At 38.6% G+C, this 20638-nt stretch overlaps 1 protein-coding gene and 1 long non-coding RNA gene across 3 annotated transcripts; both read left to right on the plus strand.

Moving 5' to 3' along the window:
* The first annotated feature begins 43 nt into the window (after positions 1 to 43).
* LOC124996210 (septin-1-like) lies at positions 44 to 12605 on the plus strand. 2 transcript variants are annotated; one of them, XM_047569005.1, is made up of 4 exons: positions 58 to 78; positions 1290 to 1348; positions 8321 to 8437; positions 9878 to 12605. In XM_047569005.1, the coding sequence occupies exons 2-4, from the start codon at positions 1341 to 1343 to the stop codon at positions 11502 to 11504; spliced, it is 1752 nt and encodes a 583-aa protein (XP_047424961.1). In that variant the 5' UTR covers positions 58 to 78; positions 1290 to 1340; the 3' UTR covers positions 11505 to 12605. The 2 variants fall into 2 exon arrangements, with proteins under 2 accessions (XP_047424962.1, XP_047424961.1); XM_047569006.1 differs by lacking the exon at positions 8321 to 8437 and having other exon boundaries at positions 44 to 78.
* A 3386-nt stretch (positions 12606 to 15991) lies between these two features.
* LOC124996211 lies at positions 15992 to 16572 on the plus strand. The gene is made up of 3 exons (XR_007110820.1): positions 15992 to 16007; positions 16239 to 16337; positions 16467 to 16572. It is a non-coding gene; the product is annotated as an uncharacterized LOC124996211 (long non-coding RNA).
* Positions 16573 to 20638: the final 4066 nt, after the last annotated feature.

The following is a 20638-nucleotide window of genomic DNA, read 5'->3' on the forward strand; positions in this document are numbered from 1 at the left end:
TATAAAACCTCTGTGGTCTGACTCCTCTCTGCTCTTCTTGTCTCTTTAGCATCACAGAGCTTGAAGTGAAAACCTCAGGTAAGATGACCTTCCTCTGGTATCTTTGTACATTTTTCTCAACTTCTCTTTTGTGATTTGGTGATCATTTTGGCTGTTAGTTGTTCACTTGACATGAATTTCTGCAGGAACTCTGTTTCTTAGACTTTTTTTTTTGACAACTCTTGTCTTTGACTTTCTCATTTCATCTATACTCCATTCTTTTAATCGACCTCTTAAACAACTTTAAACCTGCTCAAAACAATAAAAATTTGTCCGTCTGATTATATTAAGAATTAATTGTTTTTTCCAAAAAACACAAAAAATAAATTATTTAGAGAATAGAATAGAATGTGTACTGTGTAAAAAAGATAAATAATTTGACAAAACATTTAACAAATATGCTAATTAACGCTGCCATTCAGCGGAAATAGACTGCCAAAAAAAAGCTTCATTCTGACCAGTGTTCTGGTGGCACCGTCACTGCACCGCAGTCAGAGGTTACTCTTTCCGTGCTGTCCGTCATGCCCTACATGCCTTTGATTCAGCAAAAAACGTTGAAAGAACGATTTTTGACTGAAATTCAGACTTTCATCAATGCGCACGGCGACTCCTTCCTGTTCCAAACCACAATCAGCAGCGGTAAACTATAAAACTGGCAGCAGATGTAACCGACTCTTTGCTAAATTCGTTAGCAATCAACGTGCTCCTTAAAAAGCGCATTTGTTTTGATTCAGTAGTGCCGTGCTGTCCGTTGCAATCCAAATCATCTTAAAGCTAATGCCCCTGTATCTGGACAGAAATGTCTCCTCAGGGGTTCACCAGCTCTGAACAAGGCACTGCACTGCATGCACCTGCATGAAGCTTTTATTTTGGTAGTCTACTTCCGTTGAACGGCAGCGTCAATTAGCATATTGCTGAATATTTAGTTTTTCCAAGCGCTACATTTAACATTTATATTTAGCATTTATATTTAATATTTAGATTTAGTATTTAGATTTAACGTTTACTAAATGTGTTTAAAAAAAAAAGTCACTCCTCATTTTTTATTGTTTTGGAGCTAAATGTGGGAAAAGTTGCGTGTTCATTTTACCATGCGCAGCTTTCCAAACGGTGCCCCCTATACTCTGACCTGTACATTATGTGTATACTCATTATGTGATTTGGTACCTCAAGTGTTAGAATCTGTCTGGAACATCTTTTGATTTCCTTTCATTGAATGAAAATATAGCTTTGGCCTTGTTTTCATTTAGAGATCAGACTGCACTGACTCTTCACTGTGTGGAGCTGTTTCAGACATCACCATGGCACAGTGAGTAAAATATGAACAATTACAACACAAATCTGGATGTTTCATTGACTCAGCTTGTCACATTCATATAATAAACTGAAAACCTCACACATACAAGTACAGTCCTTTAACACTCTCCTAAACTGACTTAATATATGTCACACATACTGGAGCCAGATGATTTCAGTCCAAGTATCAGATCATTTGTTAAACACGAGCCAACAGACACGTTTACAGACTTTTAAGTCAAGAAATATATTTTTCCCTTGGACTGCATTTTTCATGTTTTATAGAGGAAAACCTCTTCTACCTGTAGCAGACTGAATATCAGCATATATGGTTTTACAAAGCTCATGCTGTAGAACTGAATCAGTCAGCTTCAGGTAGAAGGAGTAAGTACTTGTGGACACAGCAACAGTGGCAGAAAATTTTTTTGGGACACCCTTAAAATTCGAGCAATAAGAACCACAATATTCCAGTTAACCTGTGTGAAAATTTAATGAAGACATAATAATAGATATATTAAAAAAGTAAAGCAAGCCACAGATGAGCAGTCTCTGGAAAATAGACAAGGCGTCAAAATGCTAGCCAAACTGAACAACATGCTAACAACGCACTGCTAACCCTGGTGGATATGGAGAAAGTTCTAAAGTCAATGGAGGACATTTTAGGCAAACTTTCTGACGAACTCTTAGCGGACTGAGCAACTATTGACCGGCAATCCAACATGAAAACTTGACGCAACGATATGGAGGTTAAATTGACAACCCTGGAATCCATCTGTTAGCCCTTTCCACAGAAAACAAGGGGCTCAAGCTTAAGACGGTCAACCTGGAGAATAAAAAGGTCGAGGTGAAATAACGTCCGTATAACTGGCTTACCTGAGAAAGTTGAGGGTGTGCAACCAACGATGTTTCTTAAAGAAACGCTTGGCACAGATTCCTTTTCCATTCCAGCATCTATTGGCCGGACCCACAGAATCACCATTCCTTGTAATAGTCAGGACGACCCTGTACATCCACTCATCACACAGATCCATCACTACCAGACCAAGGAGTGGATCCTGAAGCTAGCCAGGGAGGCTGGCTCTTTCTCCTTCCGCGAATCCAAAATACACATCTACAGCAGCCTACTTCACAGTTAAATCTCAGCTGAGAAACGCCGGACTCGGGTATAGGACGCTCTTTCCTAGCAAGCTTCAAGTTACCAACACGAATGGACAGAAACTGGTTGTCTTCTCGCCCGAAGAAGTTTCCTCCTTTCCCCAACACAAGCAACCAGGCACGTCTCCCACATCTGTCTTGTGAAGTAATGACTGTGTGAAAACTGCTTGGGTGCAGCCATGTTTAAAGGTATTTAGTAATTTCTATTTTGCACTTTGCTTATATATGGTGAAGACTACATACATCTAACAATATGTTATAAGTAAAATTAAACTCAGGACACAGTTTTGTCACAGACATTTGTAAGACCATGCTGTTAATTACAGGCTGTTATCCCCTTTCATATGATAGATGCACTTTCTGACACACAGACATGCAGCCATACAAGTGCTGCATGGACACCAACACATGTACTTAACACACTGTGTGTTTCATGTTTTTACATATAACATTTCTGTTGCCACTGTTTTGTTTGAGATATATATGCAAGCCCACCGATAGGGGGGGACAAGCGGGTCTGTTGTCCCGGGCCCAGGGTAGGTGTGAGGGGCAGAACTGGGCCCTCATTAAATTAAGGAGTAATTAAAAAATAATAACAATAATTAAAATAGGCCTATTTGTGGAGAAAGTATGTACTATTTGAGTTACATAAAAGCTTTTTATTTGTTTTCTTCCTAATTGTCCTTGAAATAGTGGATCAAGATAATTTCTTTAACAAGCTATTTTCTATCATATCCAATGATAATAATTACAATTTGATAATAGGGGCTCACTTTAACTATGTACTTAACAGTGTCTTCGACAGATCATCAACACTGCACCAAGTCTGCAAAAGTTATTAATGATTTCATTGCACAGAATGACATTTCAGATATTTGGAGATTTAAATTTAATACCAATTCTATTTTCATTCTCCTTCTTCTCCAATGCTACCACATGAGATCGCTAGGAAATTGGGAGAACTTCACACATATACAGTTCTGAATGTGACGACAACCTTTCACAACTTAACCACTTTCTTAATAAACTCGCTTTCCCCTCTGTTCCAGTTGAACAAAACTCTTTATTGGGAGGTGAGATCTCCAACATAGAGATCCTACAAGCCATCAAGTCTTTAAAATGCAACAAAACACCTGGTCCTGATGGATTTACTTCCAATTTTTATTTAAAAAAAAAAATGCATTTGAACTATGTCCAATGCTTTGAGCCATGCTTAATGAATATCATGATGTCTCCCTCCAACTTTACGAATGGGTGCAATAGCACTCCTACAAAAGGGGGTAAAGATCCAGTCCAATGTGCCTCCAATTTCTTCACTGAATATGGATTATAAAATTTTATCCAAGATTCTAGAAATTTGTTTTTCAGAATTCTTTCATTGCCTGGATAAAACTTCTCTATTCTCACCCTCTAACAGCAATCATTACCAACCAACAGCAATATGAGTATTTTTTTCTTGGCAGAGCCACACCTCAGGGCTGTAGCCTACCCCCTCTACTTTTCGCCAATGCCATGGAGCCTCTGGCTATCGCTTTAAGACAACAGTATAGAACGAGGGGGTCTTACACACAAAAAGTCTCTATGTACAGATGATATTATCTTATACATCTCAGATCCATTAAAGTCTGTTCCCATCATTCTTAACACTATGGCTTATTTTGGGATTGTTTCAGGATACAAAATCAATTTTGAGAAAAGTGAAATATTTCTTGTAAAAAAAAAAAAAAAAAAAGACATGATTAGATGGATGAACCTTCCTCTTTCCATAGCAGGCCAAATTAATCTTACTAAAATCATTGTGATTCCAAAATTCATTTACCCTTTTCAATAAAAAAATATCATGTTATTCTGCTTTGAATTATATTTTATTCAAAGCAGAATAACATGTTATCATTTATTTGGAACGGTAAACCACATAGAATCAAAAGAAGTGCCCTTCAAAGACCCAAAGAGCTTGCTTGCCTGGTCCTACCCTATTGGCCATGCAATATTAAAGTTATGTTAAATTGGATTGAAAGAGACCAGCATGGTAGAGGCCTGGGTGTAAATGGTATTCACTATGGCAATCATACAGGCATCTCGTTGGGTAGTGATAGGTGAGAGGACCAAAAATTGCCTGCGACTTCTGCCAGTTAGAGCCTATATTGGCAACATGACCACCATTACAACAACAAAGCCTTTCACCAAACGCTGTAAACTCCAGGAAAATGTCCCAGTGGGCACAAATAAAGTTCAAAGCAAGCAAATCACACAGCATTTCTGTCGTCAAAGGCCAACTAAAAGGAGAGCGCTTCCATATCAGCTGCAGATTAGAATCTAATCTGCACTCCCAGGGAAACTGAAGCTATGGTGCCTCCAGTTCGGGCTACTATCCAGACTACTGTGGCCGTTGACCATGTATGAGGTCTCGCTTACCCATTCTAACTGGCTGGAAAGCCTGGTGAACGCCTATGTGAGAAAGTGACCTGGACTCCTCAGATGCCTCAGCAGCGTCGGACTCTACGGCGACGGAGCCCTGTCACTACCAATTTCTAGCCTGGTTGAAGAGTTCAAGTGTACCAAGGTGAGGCGGGACATGTCCCTCACTGAATCCCGGAACCCTGTAGTGACTGTTACTACTCCAACCCTAGCAACAGGGAAGACGTGCAACAGGGAACTCCAGCTGAAGCTGTGTTACAGGACAAATCTGCCCTCCTCCATCATGAAGTAGTGGACTTCTTAGTTTAGTTTGCGCTTGAAGACTTGATTCTTAACCCTTATGCCCTCCTCGAATTTACTGCTCTCTGGACTCCTTTGTGGCAAAAATGTACACGCATAAAGAAATTTCAACAATTTTCATGATTTTAAAGCTTTAAAGTCAGTCTGAAAATACCAAGTTTTAAATAATTCATTTTTTGTCCAAAAAAGACAAAAACAGAATTATTTTCCGTAAAATAAACAGTAGGATGATGGGACTTTGGTGGCAATCAGAGTCTTGGATTTGTCAAACATTAGAAATAAAATTCTTTTGATTGCATCATTATTTTTTATGTAGTGTGAGATTCTCCCTCTGACTCCTTCATGGCCAAAAATGCCCCATTGACTTCCATTATAACTACTTTTTTTTTTTTTTTTTTTTTTTTTTATCTGGCTGCCATTCCAGTATAAACCCATGATTCTGTGATGTTAACGTCTCATTTAGAAGAAATTTTGTGATATTTGACATTTTTACTATATTTGATCAGATTCAGTCATTTTCTCATTGTAGGTCGATGCATGAAATTGTAAATTTATTATAATGGAGCCACATGACTACCAGGGGCCCCAAGTGTGAGTGTGTGTGTGTGTGTGTGTGTGTGTGTGTGTGTGTGGGTGTGTGTGTGTGTGTGTGTGTGTGCGTGTGTGTGTGTGTTAGTGATGACAATGTCTGTGGTTATGTTGATGTTAGGATTGCTATGAGCCTGAAATGGAAAAAAACAACAACAAAAAAAAACATAAATGAATATAACTCAAGGTCATGGTGCAGTTTTTAACACTAGGAGGCTTAGACTTAAAGAAATCACTGTCAATGATACTTTATGTGCTGTTTGAGAGACCAGTCCTACGAAACAATTCCTGTCTTAACTGAGGTTATGTTTATCAGTGGACATATGGTGAGCTGGTAGGTGAGTTTTGTCACCTTTGGACAAACTTGCTGCTTCCCTGGTTCTATGTTATATGATAAGATATGCTGCTGATTGTACCTTCAAATTTACAGTAGAGGAAAAGAAGCAATATCGTTATAACTCTATTTTAACATTTAAGCTGCTAGAAAAGAGGAGTGAGTGGCAGCTGGTGCCTAAAGAGTCAGACGAAAATACACTGGTAGGAGTAGAGTAGTGTAAAACATATATAGAGCACATTATTTATAATCTATGTATAAAAATTAAAACATTTTGCATGAGCTATGGTCACATTTTTGGCCATACAAACTGCTGTAATTAAAAAGATATGCACTTATTTGATACACATTTTTATAGCCAGTCACATGCTTACATTTCCTCCTGCAGATTTAAATATATAAATATAGATTAAAAAAAAAACAACAACTTAATATGGGCAAACTTAGGATACCTTCAGTAGGATAGTCTGGGTAACACTTTCTATGAAGGTTGTATTAATAATGCCCTATGAATACACTCATAATATTTTATAAGGTGTCTATAAAGCATTATAATGGTCATTATTACATCTATACATATTCACAAGTCGTCATAACCAACTTCATGATGCATTATGACAACTGGTTATGAATGATTATAATTTTAATCTGAATAGTGCATTATAAATATGTCAATATCTGCCTAGTCACTTGTTCATTTTATGATGCATCATAACTACTTTGCTTTGCTAAATGTGTATAGTGATGCATAATGAGTTTTGACTTCACCTATAGTGCTTTATATCTGTAGTTATAAGTATATGTAATAAAGTTATAATAATGAATACATCTCCCTACAGCACACTGTTATAAACAGCCATGCAATATCATAAGTGCTATTTGTCAGCGCTAAGTAAAGTGACAAGAATATGACACTATTATTAACAGATATAAGTTACTATGAGTAATTAAAAGGTGCAATGAACTAAGTCCTGAGTCTGGCATCTTTACCCCATATGCACAGTGTTAATATCATAGGTGTTATTTGTCAGCTTTAGGTAAATTAGAGCAAATGAAATGCCTGGACAGTAAAGACAAAAGAAATGCATTTAGTTCACTTTATTTTCATTTAAACAACACACATAAGCAGAATGATTATCAACGCTCTGAGCACATTACACAAACACATGAAACAGGCCACAAAAGTGGCACGGCGTGGTCCTAGAGATGTGGCTCTTAAAAGTGCCTTTGGGTTGGTGAGGTGATTCAGGGTCAGAGGTCAGGAGATGGTTTGACAGCAACAAGAAGAACAGAGGCAAATCTTTAGTGCTCTAGCTGGGTTTGTTTTTATGCAGAAAGGTTTGATTGAAAACACATAAGCAGATCACGTGTTTTTGTTTAAAGCAGCCTAATGAGACATTATGTTACCGCATATCATGCAGGCAGCGCAGATTACCCGTAGATGGCTTAAGCTAGCTACACGAAAGTTACCAGACACGGCTAGTTTTAATTCACAAATTAGATCGTTTTCATATTCTTGCGTTTAATGATTGAAACCATTCAAAACCATTGCATTAATATTATAAACGATGTGCTTCATGTAAGCAAAGTAAGACATTAGCTCACAAAACACTAGCTGGACAGAGAGACAACCTACCTGTCCTGGAGAGGACTCAGAGGAGAAAGGAAAGAAAAGCCGCTTTACGACTAGTACATACAGTCAATGCTTTACGACAGTGGGAGGAGCTGGGGATGGAGGTGGGTGGGTGGGGTCAGAGGTCAGGGGTCATGGACTAAGGAATGACATTTCTACAATAATAATAATATTAATAAAAACGATATCAAAATAATATCTGATGGCATTCAATAAATGCGGACATTTCTAGCGACCCTTTATGAAGAAGCGGTGTCACGGTGGATGTGAAACTGTCACGAAAATTAATCTATTGTTTGGTGCCTGCCGATTTTTCTCAAATTTTCATGCCGCTCGAAACGAATTTCAAACTGATGTATTTCAATTGGAAGTTATTTCGTGAGGACGACTGTCAATGGGACACTGCGCAATGAAGAGGTTTGATTTAATTTCATTTAGACTAGATTTGTAATGGTCTTATTTCGGTTTTTATATAACGTCAATTTTGCTGCAGGATTCGGCACTTTGAGATTCGAAAAAAAATTAATGGTTATTTGTTATATCGGTCTCTTATACAGGATCGAAAGTGTTACCATAGTCTGCAACCTCAATCCCAAGGTCCCACCCTTGGAGTGGAAGAGGTTCAGAAGCCTGGGAGAGTATTCATCCAGCTTGGACATGAACTTCGATTCCAGGTGCACCGTTGTAATTCTGTGAAACTCATCCTGGATCTAAAAAACAAATGATGTAACCTGTAAACTATATTTGAAAATACCTGAAGCATTATTTATGAGATGACAGTTACTTAACACATTTGGTATAAAATAGCTGACTCCTCACAATTGCAAAGGAATGCTTCTGATTGCCATACACTTGTAACTCACATTAGATGCCTCAAATAGAGCTGGCCATCTGGCTTTGATGTCCTCTATGGCGGATGATTGGTTAATGATTTCATTTCTTCGGTGTGCAAAAGTTTTGGCCATCTTTTCTTTGATCAATTTGTTGTTGTCTCTTTTCCTTACTTCAGATAGCAACTGAAGTCAGCGTTTTTTTTTTCGACTGACTCCAGAAGTCGTACAGTAAAGAAAGAGGAGCTAACGGAGTGCCATTACAGTGCTCTACAACTTGATTCCAGAAACTTTTATTCAGGTGTACAGCATGTATTGTGTGTGCATTTCATGCTATCCCCCGTACGGAGGATTTTCGGTTTGAAGAGATCAAAAACAAAACACTAACGGCGATAGTGTAATGCGTTGTCTATGACGGTCATAAGTCGCGTGAGCATAAACACATCTCTACACGCGCAATTTCTCTGCGCGCCTAAATTATTGTTAGTGTTTATGTTCGCGCAACTTATGACTCTATATGACATATAACACCATAGTTGTGTTGTGACCACGACCCACAACCAACAGTTTGAATACACCATGACGCAGAATAAGAACCGACATGCTAGCCAAGAAAACCAGAGCATGACACATAAAGCATATTATCAGACGTCCTGTCAACACCTGACGAAGTTCAAAAAAAGAAAAACTGACTGTTTAAACACGTGTCGGAGGCACCGCTGAAGCTCCGACTTACTTTGAATCACGGTATAAGGTACATTAAACTTAATATACTGCCAGTAAACTTGTTAGGTAACTCGGGGTAACGCAAAACAATGTTCAACTGCTGGAGCATCATAGATATAAAGCCTTGTGTTATTATTAAAGCCTCTTACCTTGAGCAGATATCAGTTGACGGCTATGGCAGACATCAACGTCCGTGTGGCGCAAATGCCTTGAGCGGGAAGTGTATGGTGTTTAAAACTAAAGTATTCCCATTGAGTAGAGTTTATTAGTTTTTCGACATTGTTGACTTTACTGATAAAATATTATTAAATTCTACTCAGTGATTTTGAGCTGATATTATTCAAACAAAAGTGAGTAAAATGCAATTGATTAATAAACAACATAACAATATACCAAACTGCACACAGACATTTTTTTCATGTAACGGTTACTAGTATTTATTTTGTAAATATTAATTTAGCTCTGTCCCACTTTTTTGAGTGTAGAAAACAGCTAATGAAGTGTGAATAATCAAATTGTAAATGTGAATTGAGCATATTTGTATTTTTTGCTTTTCAGTACCACTAACGTCTCATCAAAGTATCAGGACATCATCTCCAGAAGTATTCTGATCCGTTCAGGATCTCCTTCTGTCTACCAGCTGAAACCAAAGAAAGAGGAGATTGGAACTCTGACTAGAATGACTGTTGGAGAAAGAAACATGAACAAGACCAATAGAACCATCTTACTGGTTGGAGAATCAGGAGCAGGAAAATCAGCTCTGATCAACTCTCTGTTCAACTACACCATTGGAGTGAAGTTTGAGGATGAAGTCTGGTTTCAGATCATAGAGAAGAAGAAAAAAAGTCAAACAGAAAGTCAGACATCAGATGTGATCGTGTACCAGATCTTTGGTTTTGAAGATGAGACTCTGCCCTACTCTCTGACCATCATCGATACTCCTGGATATGGAGACACCAGAGGGATCAAGAAAGATGTCATGGTCAGTGAAAGATTATTTGACTTGTTTAGATCAGAGGACGGAGTTCATGAAGTTAATGCAGTGGGTCTGGTGGTGAAGGCCACTGAGAACCGACTGAATGATCGACTGTCATACATCTTTAACTCAGTGATGTCTCTGTTTGGAAAAGATCTGGAAAAGAAAATCGTAGCTCTCATCACACACTCTAATGGAAGAAAACCTAGAAATGCTCTTGAAGCTCTTGAAGATGCAAAAGTTAAATGTGCAAAAAATGAGAAGAATCAACCTGTTTACTTCCTGTTTGACAACTGTCGGAGTGAAGACAGAACAGAGGAAGAAGAGGAAGAAGAAGAAGAAGAAGAAGAAGAAGAAGAATACCTGAAAGGTGCTGATAAAATATCAATGAAAGGAATGAGAGCGTTCACAGCTTTTCTGGAAAAAACTGCTCCACAAAAACTGATGAAAACTGTGGATGTTCTGAAAGAACGTGTCAGACTGACAGCCTGCATCCACAACCTGGAAGAGAGAATCAACCTGACTGAACTGAAACAGAATGAGATGAAACAGACTCAAGAAGCTCTGAAGAAACATAAAGAAGAGATGAAGAAGAATGAAAAGTTCACTGTAGAAGTTGATGAGGTCTACAAAGAAAAAGAAGCTATTGATGGTGGGAAGTGGAAATTGATGTTTTATGAAGGAGCTGTCTGCTGTACCATCTGTGAGGAGAACTGTCACTATCCTGGATGCACAATGGCCTGGTTTCCTGGACTCTGTGAGGTCATGAAGAGAGGTCACTGTACTGTTTGCACCAACAAGTGTCCTGTATCAGCTCATGTGAAACAAAAGTGGAGATATGTGACCAAGACCAGGAAAGTTCAGAGAACAGAAAAAGAAATAAAACAGAAATATGAGAAGAATAAATCAGAAAGTGAGAAGAAGTTGAGTCTTTTGGAAAATCTTGAGAAAGACATCAACCAACTGACATCAGAGAAGTCCCAGCTCCTGGATGAGGCCTACCAACATGTTGTTGAACTGGAGCAGATCGCCCTGAATGTTAATTCAGTGTCCACTCATGTCCACTTGGACTTCCTGATTGAGAAGATGAAGGAGAGAGGAGACAGAGAGAAGGTCCAGAAACTGGAGGAGATGAAAAACAGAATGGATGAAGGAACCGTAGCAGCACTGAGATACATGAAGACTAAAGAGGACGAGGAAAATAAATGAAAGACTCACTGATGTAGATGATCAACATGATTCTGATATTCTGCTGTTGACACTCTTTAAACGTGAATCAGTTGTTTGATTGTGATTATATATATTGTATTATTTACTGTAATATACAGTTCACATTTCCAATTAATATTGATTATTTCAGTGTAGTGTTCTATGTTTTTGTTCTTTTCTGGGGTTTGGAGAAATATGGGATTTGGAGATTTAATGTTATCTCTTGGCATTTTATATTACAATTACAATCAGACTGCTGTTCTTTCTGAAATATATTATAGCACATTTTTTTTGTGAAAGCTCTGTAGCTTATATTTAGCTTTTAATAGTCATTATGAGTAGTTTACCTGCTATGAACTGGAATCTCAATGGGCTGAATGGATGGATAAGCGTGCAGCCTGGATTGATCCTCTGGACAGACAATGTGAGCACACTGCATTTTGTGTAGGGATCTCATCAAAGAACTCGAGATGTTTGATGCTTTTCAGTTTGAATCACTGGGCAGTAAAACAAGGGCTCGTTAATGGTATTAACTGTCTTTGCTTGAGCGTGTCATTGAATTCTGAAAGACTGGGTCCTTTAATGACCCACAGAAATTTTGGAAGAGTTCATAAATAATAAAAAATTATATTAGAGTGTGATCAGAGTGATTGTGATTTAATTTGGTCAGCTCATCTCTGTATCTTCATGTGATCCATCTCTTAGTTGTTTGTCAATGTCTTTTTTTCTGTTATCACTCTATTCTGTGTCTGCTTGTATCTTCATGGTTTTCTGTCTTTCACATGGCACAAGTGTTTGGGGTTAGTGTTGGGGGTTAGGGTCAGAGTTATTGTTCTTTTGCTACTTACAAGTGCTTACTTGTACCTTTAAGCTCTTCTTTTTTTTTTTGATATATGGATGTACTTATTAAACTATCAGGATACTGGGCCACTCTGTTAAACTGCATTTTGTTGAATTCTATAAGAGTCTTGGTGCTAGCTGTTACTCAGTGCGTTTACATGCAGAGTTTAATGGAGCTTTGCTCTAAACTCTACTTCCTGACTACAGTCCTTGTCCCAGTTTACATGCAGCGAAGAAAATCTAATAACTGTTCTCCTCCTCCACACTAGGGGGCGATACGTGTCCTTTCAGCGGGTTAATACCACAATAATACGGCCCGATTTCTGGTTGATCTATTACGTGATATAATAAACTAGAGTCGTTCATGTGTCAGACATTTAAACAACAACCAGACTCGTACGTAATGTTCGCGCTACTTCTGGTGCAGGTAAGATCCGCGCTATCCCTCAGACGGCTCCGTTTCTCTTCCTCTACGATCGGCTTCTTGGACGTGTTTGTTCACACGCCAGCGCAGCGGTGGTGGAGCATGAACACACACATTATCTGATTTAAAACTGATTCAATCGCATTATCTGGGCGTCTCAATCGGATAATGAGAACTCCGATTTTAACGTGTTTACACGCACTTAAGTTGTCCTGTTAGAGTCCGATTAAGGCAATAATTCGTTTTTTTCCACGTGCATGTAAACGCACTGAGTGATTCACTTGGTGAGGAGCATAGCTGGTGTTGGTCGTATTATCTTGTAGGATCAACGAATTCTGAGCAATGTTAGATTTTGGTTTTTAATTGATTTTTTTTTTGACACATACCTTTACACATCCTTTGAACTCTCTGTATCATTTGTTCCTCTGTTATTTTTTGAAGCAATAAATTACTTTATTACTCAACAATACCAGGTTTTTCATTGCTTCCTTTTACACTTGGTAACATGCCATATTTCTCATTGTGACTAAGAGTAAAATGGTATTTGTAATCTAGTATAGGCTACCTGTTTTAGATAAAATAGATACATCTCAACTGGTGAAGATTTCTTCAACAATTGAAGATTTAAAATAAAAATTATTAAATAATTAAAACATAAAAATAAAATATAAATTAATCTAGTAAAATAACAGTATAAGCAGAAAATGTACAAGATTTGCCTAATAACTAATGTATAATAGAGATAGAAGTAAATATATACATAGGGTTGGGGTTAATGTTAGGGTTATTAGATAAATAATGTGCATTATTGTCCATTTAAAAGAAATAACATGGAGATATTTGTTACAGAAAGGTGAGTTGTTCTATGGTTGGTGAGTTTGGTATGAATGACGTCCTGTAGCGTTCACTATGGGAGTGGTGCTCGGTCTGTTGGGGAATGAGCTCCTCTGTCCCTCTATGTCTGGTGGAGTGGATAAGATAGGTTGTCCATGATGGGGAGTAGTTTGTCCAATGACCTCCTGTCCCTCACTGAGACAAACATCTCCAACTCTTTGCCAATAATGTGTCCAGCCTTTAGGATCAATTTATCGATTGTACTTGTCCTTTCTTTACCATGTTACAGCCATATAATTACATTTCAGTAGGAAAATATCTTGGCTTCGAAATATAATGAAATGCATACAAAAAACAAAACATACAAAACACAGTCCGCACAGTCTAGCATATACTTTTACCATGTGATTACCTGTAATATACTATTAAAGTGTATTCAGCAAATCTTGCATTTTTCTACAGAAACGCAATCATCTCATCAAAGTATCAGGACATCATCTCCAGAAGTATTCTGATCTCCTCAGGATCTCCTTCTGTCTACCAGCTGAAACCAGAGGAAAAGAAGTTTGGATCTCTGACTAGAATGACTGTTGGAGAAAGAAACATGAACAAGACCAATAAAACCATCTTACTGGTTGGAGAAACAGGATCAGGAAAATCTACTCTGGTCAACTCTCTGGTCAACTACACCATGGGAGTGAAGTTTGAGGATGAAGTCTGGTTTCAGATCATAGACGAGAAGAAAGAAAGTAAATCAGAAAGTCAGACATCAGATGTGATCGTGTACCAGATCTTTGGTTTTGAAGATAAAACTCTGCCCTACTCTCTGACCATCATCGATACTCCTGGTTATGGAAACACTGGAGGGATTGAATGTGATGTCATCATCAGTGAAAGATTATTTGACTTGTTTAGATCAGAGGATGGAGTTCATGAAGTTAATGCAGTGGGTCTGGTGATGAAGGCCAGTGATAATCGACTCAGTGATCGACTAATGTACGTCTTTAATTCAGTGACGTCTCTGTTTGGAAAAGACCTGGAGAAAAACATCGTAGTTCTCATCACACACTCTAATGGAAGAAAACCTAGAAATGCTCTTGAAGCTCTTAAAGTTGCAAAAATTAAATGTGCAAAAAATGAGAAGAATCAACCTGTTTACTTCCTGTTTGACAACTGTCAGAATGAAGACAGAACAGATGAAAGAGAATTCCTGAAAAGTGCTGATAAAATATCAGTGAGAGGAATGAGAGCGTTCACAACTTTTCTGGAAAAAAGTGAACCTCAGAAACTGGAGCAAACTGTGGCTGTTCTGAATGAACGTGTCAGACTGACAGCCTGCATCCAAAACCTGGAAGAGAGAATCAAACTGACTGAACTGAAACAGAATGAGATCAAACAGATTCAAGAAGCTCTGAAGAAACATGAAGAAGAGATGAAGAATGAAAAGTTCACTGTAGAAGTTGATGAGGTCTACAAAGAAAAAGAACCTATTGATGGTGGGATGAGTTGGTTGGTGTTTTTTGAAGCAGCTGTCTGTTGTACTGTCTGTGAGGAGAACTGTCACTATCCTGGATGCACAATGGTCTGGAAACCTGAACAATGTGAGGTCATGAAGAAAGGTCACTGTACTGTTTGTACCAACAAGTGTCCTGTATCAGCTCATGTGAAAGAAAAGTGGAAATATGTGACCAAGACGAGGAAAGTTCAGAAAACTGAAGAAGAAATAAAACAGAAGTTTGAGAAGAATAAATCAGAAAATGAGAAGAAGTTGAGTCTTGTGGAAAATCTTCAGAAAGAAATGAACCAACTGACATCAGAGACGTCCCAGCTCCTGGATGAGGCCTACCAACATGTTGTCAAGCTGGAGCAGATCGCCCTGAATGTTGATTCAGTGTCCACTCATGTCCACTTGGACTTCCTGATTGATAAGATGAAGGAGAGAGGAGACAGAGAGAAGGTCCAGAAACTGGAGGAGATGAAAAACAGAAAAGATCAAGAAACTAAAAGAGATGAAGGACAGAAAGGAAATAAAGTTAACGAAGGTGAAGAACAGAAAGGAAATGAACCTGACAGAGGTGAAGAACAGAAAGGAAATGAACCTGATGGAGGTGAAGCACAGAAAGAAAATAAAGTTAATGGAGGTGAAGATCAGAGAGAAAATAAAGTTAATGGAGGTGAAGCACAGAAAGGAAATGATCCTGATGGAGGTGAAGCACAGAAAGAAAATGATCCTGATGGAGGTGAAGCACAGAAAGAAAATAAAGTTAATGGAGGTGAAGATCAGAGAGAAAATAAAGTTAATGGAGGTGAAGCACAGAAAGGAAATGATCCTGATGGAGGTGAAGCACAGAAAGAAAATAAAGTTAATGGAGGTGAAGCACAGAAAGAAAATAAAGTTAATGGAGGTGAAGATCAGAGAGAAAATAAAGTTAACGAAGGTGAAGAACAGAAAGGAAATGAACCTGATGGAGGTGAAGCACAGAAAGGAAATGATCCTGATGGAGGTGAAGCACAGAAAGAAAATAAAGTTAATGGAGGTGAAGAACAGAGAGGAAATGAACCTGATGGAGGTGAAGGACAGAGAGGAAATAAAGTTAATGGAGGTGAAGAACAGAAAGGAAATGAACCTGATGGAGGTGAAGCACAGAAAGAAAATAAAGTTAATGGAGGTGAAGATCAGAGAGAAAATAAAGTTAATGGAGGTGAAGCACAGAAAGGAAATGATCCTGATGGAGGTGAAGCACAGAAAGAAAATGATCTGATGGAGGTGAAGCACAGAAAGAAAATAAAGTATATGGAGTGAAGATCAGAGAGAAAATAAAGTAATGGAGGTGAAGCACAGAAAGGAAAATGATCCTGATGAGGTGAAGCACAGAAAGAAAATAAAGTTAATGGAGGTGAAGCACAGAAAGAAAATAAAGTTAATGGAGGTGAAGATCAGAGAGAAAATAAAGTTAACGAAGGTGAAGAACAGAAAGGAAATGAACCTGATGGAGGTGAAGCACAGAAAGGAAATGATCCTGATGGAGGTGAAGCACAGAAAGGAAATGATCCTGATGGAGGTGAAGCACAGAAAGAAAATAAAGTTAATGGAGGTGAAGATCAGAGAGAAAATAAAGTTAACGAAGGTGAAGAACAGAAAGGAAATGAACCTGATGGAGGTGAAGCACAGAAAGGAAATGATCCTGATGGAGGTGAAGCACAGAAAGAAAATAAAGTTAATGGAGGTGAAGAACAGAGAGGAAATGAACCTGATGGAGGTGAAGGACAGAGAGGAAATAAAGTTAATGGAGGTGAAGAACAGAGAGGATCTATCTAACCAACCTCATTCATCCAGATCATCATATGTCTGAAACAAGGCTAAAGAGACGACGAGAACTGGACTGGTTTGATTTTATTTACTGTCATCATGAAATTAAATTGACAAATGTAAAGTTTCATCAGTTTCCTGATGATGTTTCATTTCTACTTTAATTAAACATTTATGACTCATGACATCCTGATCAGTTTTTGTTTAGATCTGAATTGTGTTTGGACCCTGGGCTTTCAGTTCTGGTTCAAAATTACACTCCATATTAACAAGGAGTGCTGACATATATTTGTAACTGAGCGCCTCAGACAGAGAAGTTAGACAGAACGTTTAGAGAGTCAGTAATCAAGAGAATAGTTACCAAGGCACAATTGTTATAATTCCTGTTTCTTCTTATTTATTTTTCATCTCCCTGTATTTTTCGTCCCTTAACTTATATATCAAAACGTGCAGTTTGATCAGGATCAGTGTGCTATTACTTTTCTCTATGAAATACAAATTTTTCGCGACGTAAGGTGTTTGGATTGAAATGAATGGGACGGTCAATAAAAGAAAGTTAAGAATTAAAATCAATGGAGTTTTTCAAATGTCTACTGCTCAGGCATACTTTCACCTACAGACTTCATTTGAACTTTAAAATGTAGACACAAGCCTTGTGTATTTCTGTATTATCATCTCGTTTTGATAGATCTTATCGTTGTTGATCAGTCACTGTTCAATGACCATGATCTTTTTCCAAAAATCTCGTTTTAGAGTGCGGAATGTTGCTACTTAGAGTGAGAGAACGTGTGTGAAATCGCCTAAAAATTTTCTCTTTCCACGCTCGTCCCGGCCACAATTTACACAGTAGACGCATGATTTTTTCCACAGTTGTACACAAACTTGTTGTGTCTCTCACAATGTTCCCAGCAAAGCAGTGAGACGTACAGCATTTAAACTGTGATCCTCTGTTCGCGGTAAAGTACCTGTCTGCTCTCCATTCACTCCAATGCAAAGATTTTCTGAGAAAAGGAGAAGGACCTTTTTTTTTAACTTGCGACTGTGTCCAAAATATTTACTCTACAAGGACAAAAAACATATTAAAGTCTTCAGGAAGGTCTTACGACGCCCACGGTCTGCTTGTTTTTCTGATACGAGCTACCATTTTGTCACAGTGAGCCCAAATGTGAGACCAGTGAAAAGGAGGGAAATCTCTCTCTTTTCTGTGTCCCGGCTCCGCGCGCTTCCGTCGTCATTGACGACCACTGTGAGTTGCCACGGCAACCCCTGACCCTCAGGCCTGAGCCACAGCTGAGACCAGTTCATTAATCAGATGTCTCTGCTGTTAACACAGCTGATCCCTGTGTCCCACACATTTCCAACCCCGGCATTAGCCCCCGTAGCCCTTTTAAAATTTCCCAGTGGGAATTTTCTAGTTTAATTTATTTCTTTACATCCTTCAGTCCCACAATGAAACAATAAAACTATAAATCTGATCTGATTACAAATCTCCTCTCTTTTTGTTTCTTTCTTTTGTCTTTTTTTTTTAAATAATTTATTTTTTCTTTATTAAGAAATACAATCCGCTATAAAGACAGGCACACCGGGGGGCGACAGACACCACAGAATATTTTATTATACAGAACACTCAAGTATTTCTGCTTGCAGGACTTCATACATAACTTAGAACATGTATCCCACATGTAGATATATGACACTACATAAGGACATGGGCTGACATTTACAAACTCATACAGACAATCTTAATCTCATGCAATCAATGTGTTGCATTTGAGGTAACAGGTTTCATGTGAAACAGGTCATATTAGGAATAAGTGACCACACAATGTGACCTCACGTAGTTAAGTGAGATGCTAGGATAGAAGTATGGTAACCCTGCTGGAGGTGGGGCATCATCACAGGAAAGGCATTAAGGTAAGAAAGACACAGGTGATGAGTGGCAGATGTGTGGCAGGGGAAGCAAATTGTGTCCGAGTGGCAGCGTTGCAAGCAGCATTTTTACAAGAAGAAAAACTTACCCATGAAGATCTATGGACTGAGCTGTGCCCCCCCCCTACCCCCCCCCCCCCAAAACAACACAGTAACATGAATAAAAACAATTAAATTAAAACAAAACAGCATACATTGCATAGATTTGCCACCAATCTATGCTGGAAATAAAAGTATTCAGCAAAAGGCAATTAAAACATACAACAGATATACATAGATTAGACATCAACATACTCAAAACGTAGTGTGTATGAACGGCAATAATGGAGAAACAGCGCTATGCGGAGATGAACGAACGGAACGATATTGCGTTGGTCGAGCCAAAAGACAAAAATTCAATTAATGGCATATGCAGTTTATTTGTGGTAGGCAGCCACGAATGAATGGGAAACACTGAGTCATTCTTATACCTGATTTTTGTCACCTCAGAATCAGCGTCACAAGTAAACTTGTGATAGTGAGAAAGGGGTGGGAACTGAAAAGCTTGGCTTCCTCCTGCTGCTTTTCCAGCATTCTTTGTTTATTCACTTGATATGGGACTTGTTCTTTAGGACACTATGATGTGTAGTTTTGTATGACTTTTTATTTTTTCTTTCTTTATCTTTTTAACATGTTCGGAATAAAGATGAATCAAATCAAAACAAAACATAGTTGCCCTGTGCTTTCATTATTATTTCATTAAGTGAGAGTGAGGGTCAATGCTGTTGGGTTTAAAGGGGTTAATAAGGCCTTCGAGAATCAGGAAGAGTGTTACTTCTGTTAACTCACCATATCAATGTTGTTTTTCGCTTTGCTACAGCTGCTCACAGACTAGGACACATTACACCCTAATATCTCACATGCTGGAGACCAGATGAAGCTAATCGGCTACACACAGAAACTCACTGACACATGAGAGGCAGGACTCCTCCCCATTGTCTTTCGGGCGGGGTCTAGGTAGAATAAGGTCACTGTACGTCCCTGAAGTGGAGCTTTTGGTTCTTTTTACCCCTAAGATGAACTGACCGAAGCCTCAGCACTGAAATCAATATTTCTTCTCTGTGTACCAAATAAATATCCAAAACATGTGATTTGAGCGTAGGTGAACCACCCTTTCCAAACGGTATAAAGATCCTGGGCTGAAGGAGAGGAAAAGATCCTCCTACCAGGAAAGGAATGTAGTTACACTGGAGGAGCATCTCTTACAGTCAGCAGCCGCAACTAAGTAAAAGGTGAGCAGAAAACCTCTTAACCAAATTTCTGCTTCTGCTTCTGTCTTATGAGACATTTTGTGACTGTGAGAGTATGATTCAACAGTAGTACTGTTTGTAAGAATAAAACACAGAGAATACATACGGATTAGTTGTGTAAAAGACCAGAGAAGGGTTTAGAAGGTCCCCTCATCCAGATAGTCAGGCTGGATATTGCCTGATTGTCTGGATGTAAAAGCTGCCCTCTGAGTTTATGAGAAGTGAAAAGAAGAATAGAGAAGAGAAGAAAAAGGGCCGACTAGCACGGTTTAAATGCTGGAGGGGTCTGATCAGCCCCCAAAACCCCGCTGTCTAGGAGTTTAGGGTTTAGAAGGTCCCCTTTGTCTAAATATTTAGGCTAGTAGATCGCCTATGTATTCAGAGAATAAAAGCTGCCACTCCGAATTTCCCTCGACTAAGCCATCTCACGTCAGTGTGTAGCAACAACTCAGAGTGGTCGCAGTCAGCCTTCTCCAGATGTGCACGGAATAACCGTCTTTGAAGAGAT

The sequence above is a fragment of the Mugil cephalus genome, chromosome 19, assembly GCF_022458985.1.
Source record: "Mugil cephalus isolate CIBA_MC_2020 chromosome 19, CIBA_Mcephalus_1.1, whole genome shotgun sequence".
NCBI lineage: Eukaryota > Metazoa > Chordata > Actinopteri > Mugiliformes > Mugilidae > Mugil > Mugil cephalus.

Bases quoted from the DNA above. Each gene is read 5' to 3' on its own strand.
- LOC124996210 (XM_047569005.1), top strand. The intron at 8,438-9,877 runs GTGCACCGTTGT...TTTGCTTTTCAG, and splicing joins GACATGAACTTCGATTCCAG to TACCACTAACGTCTCATCAA.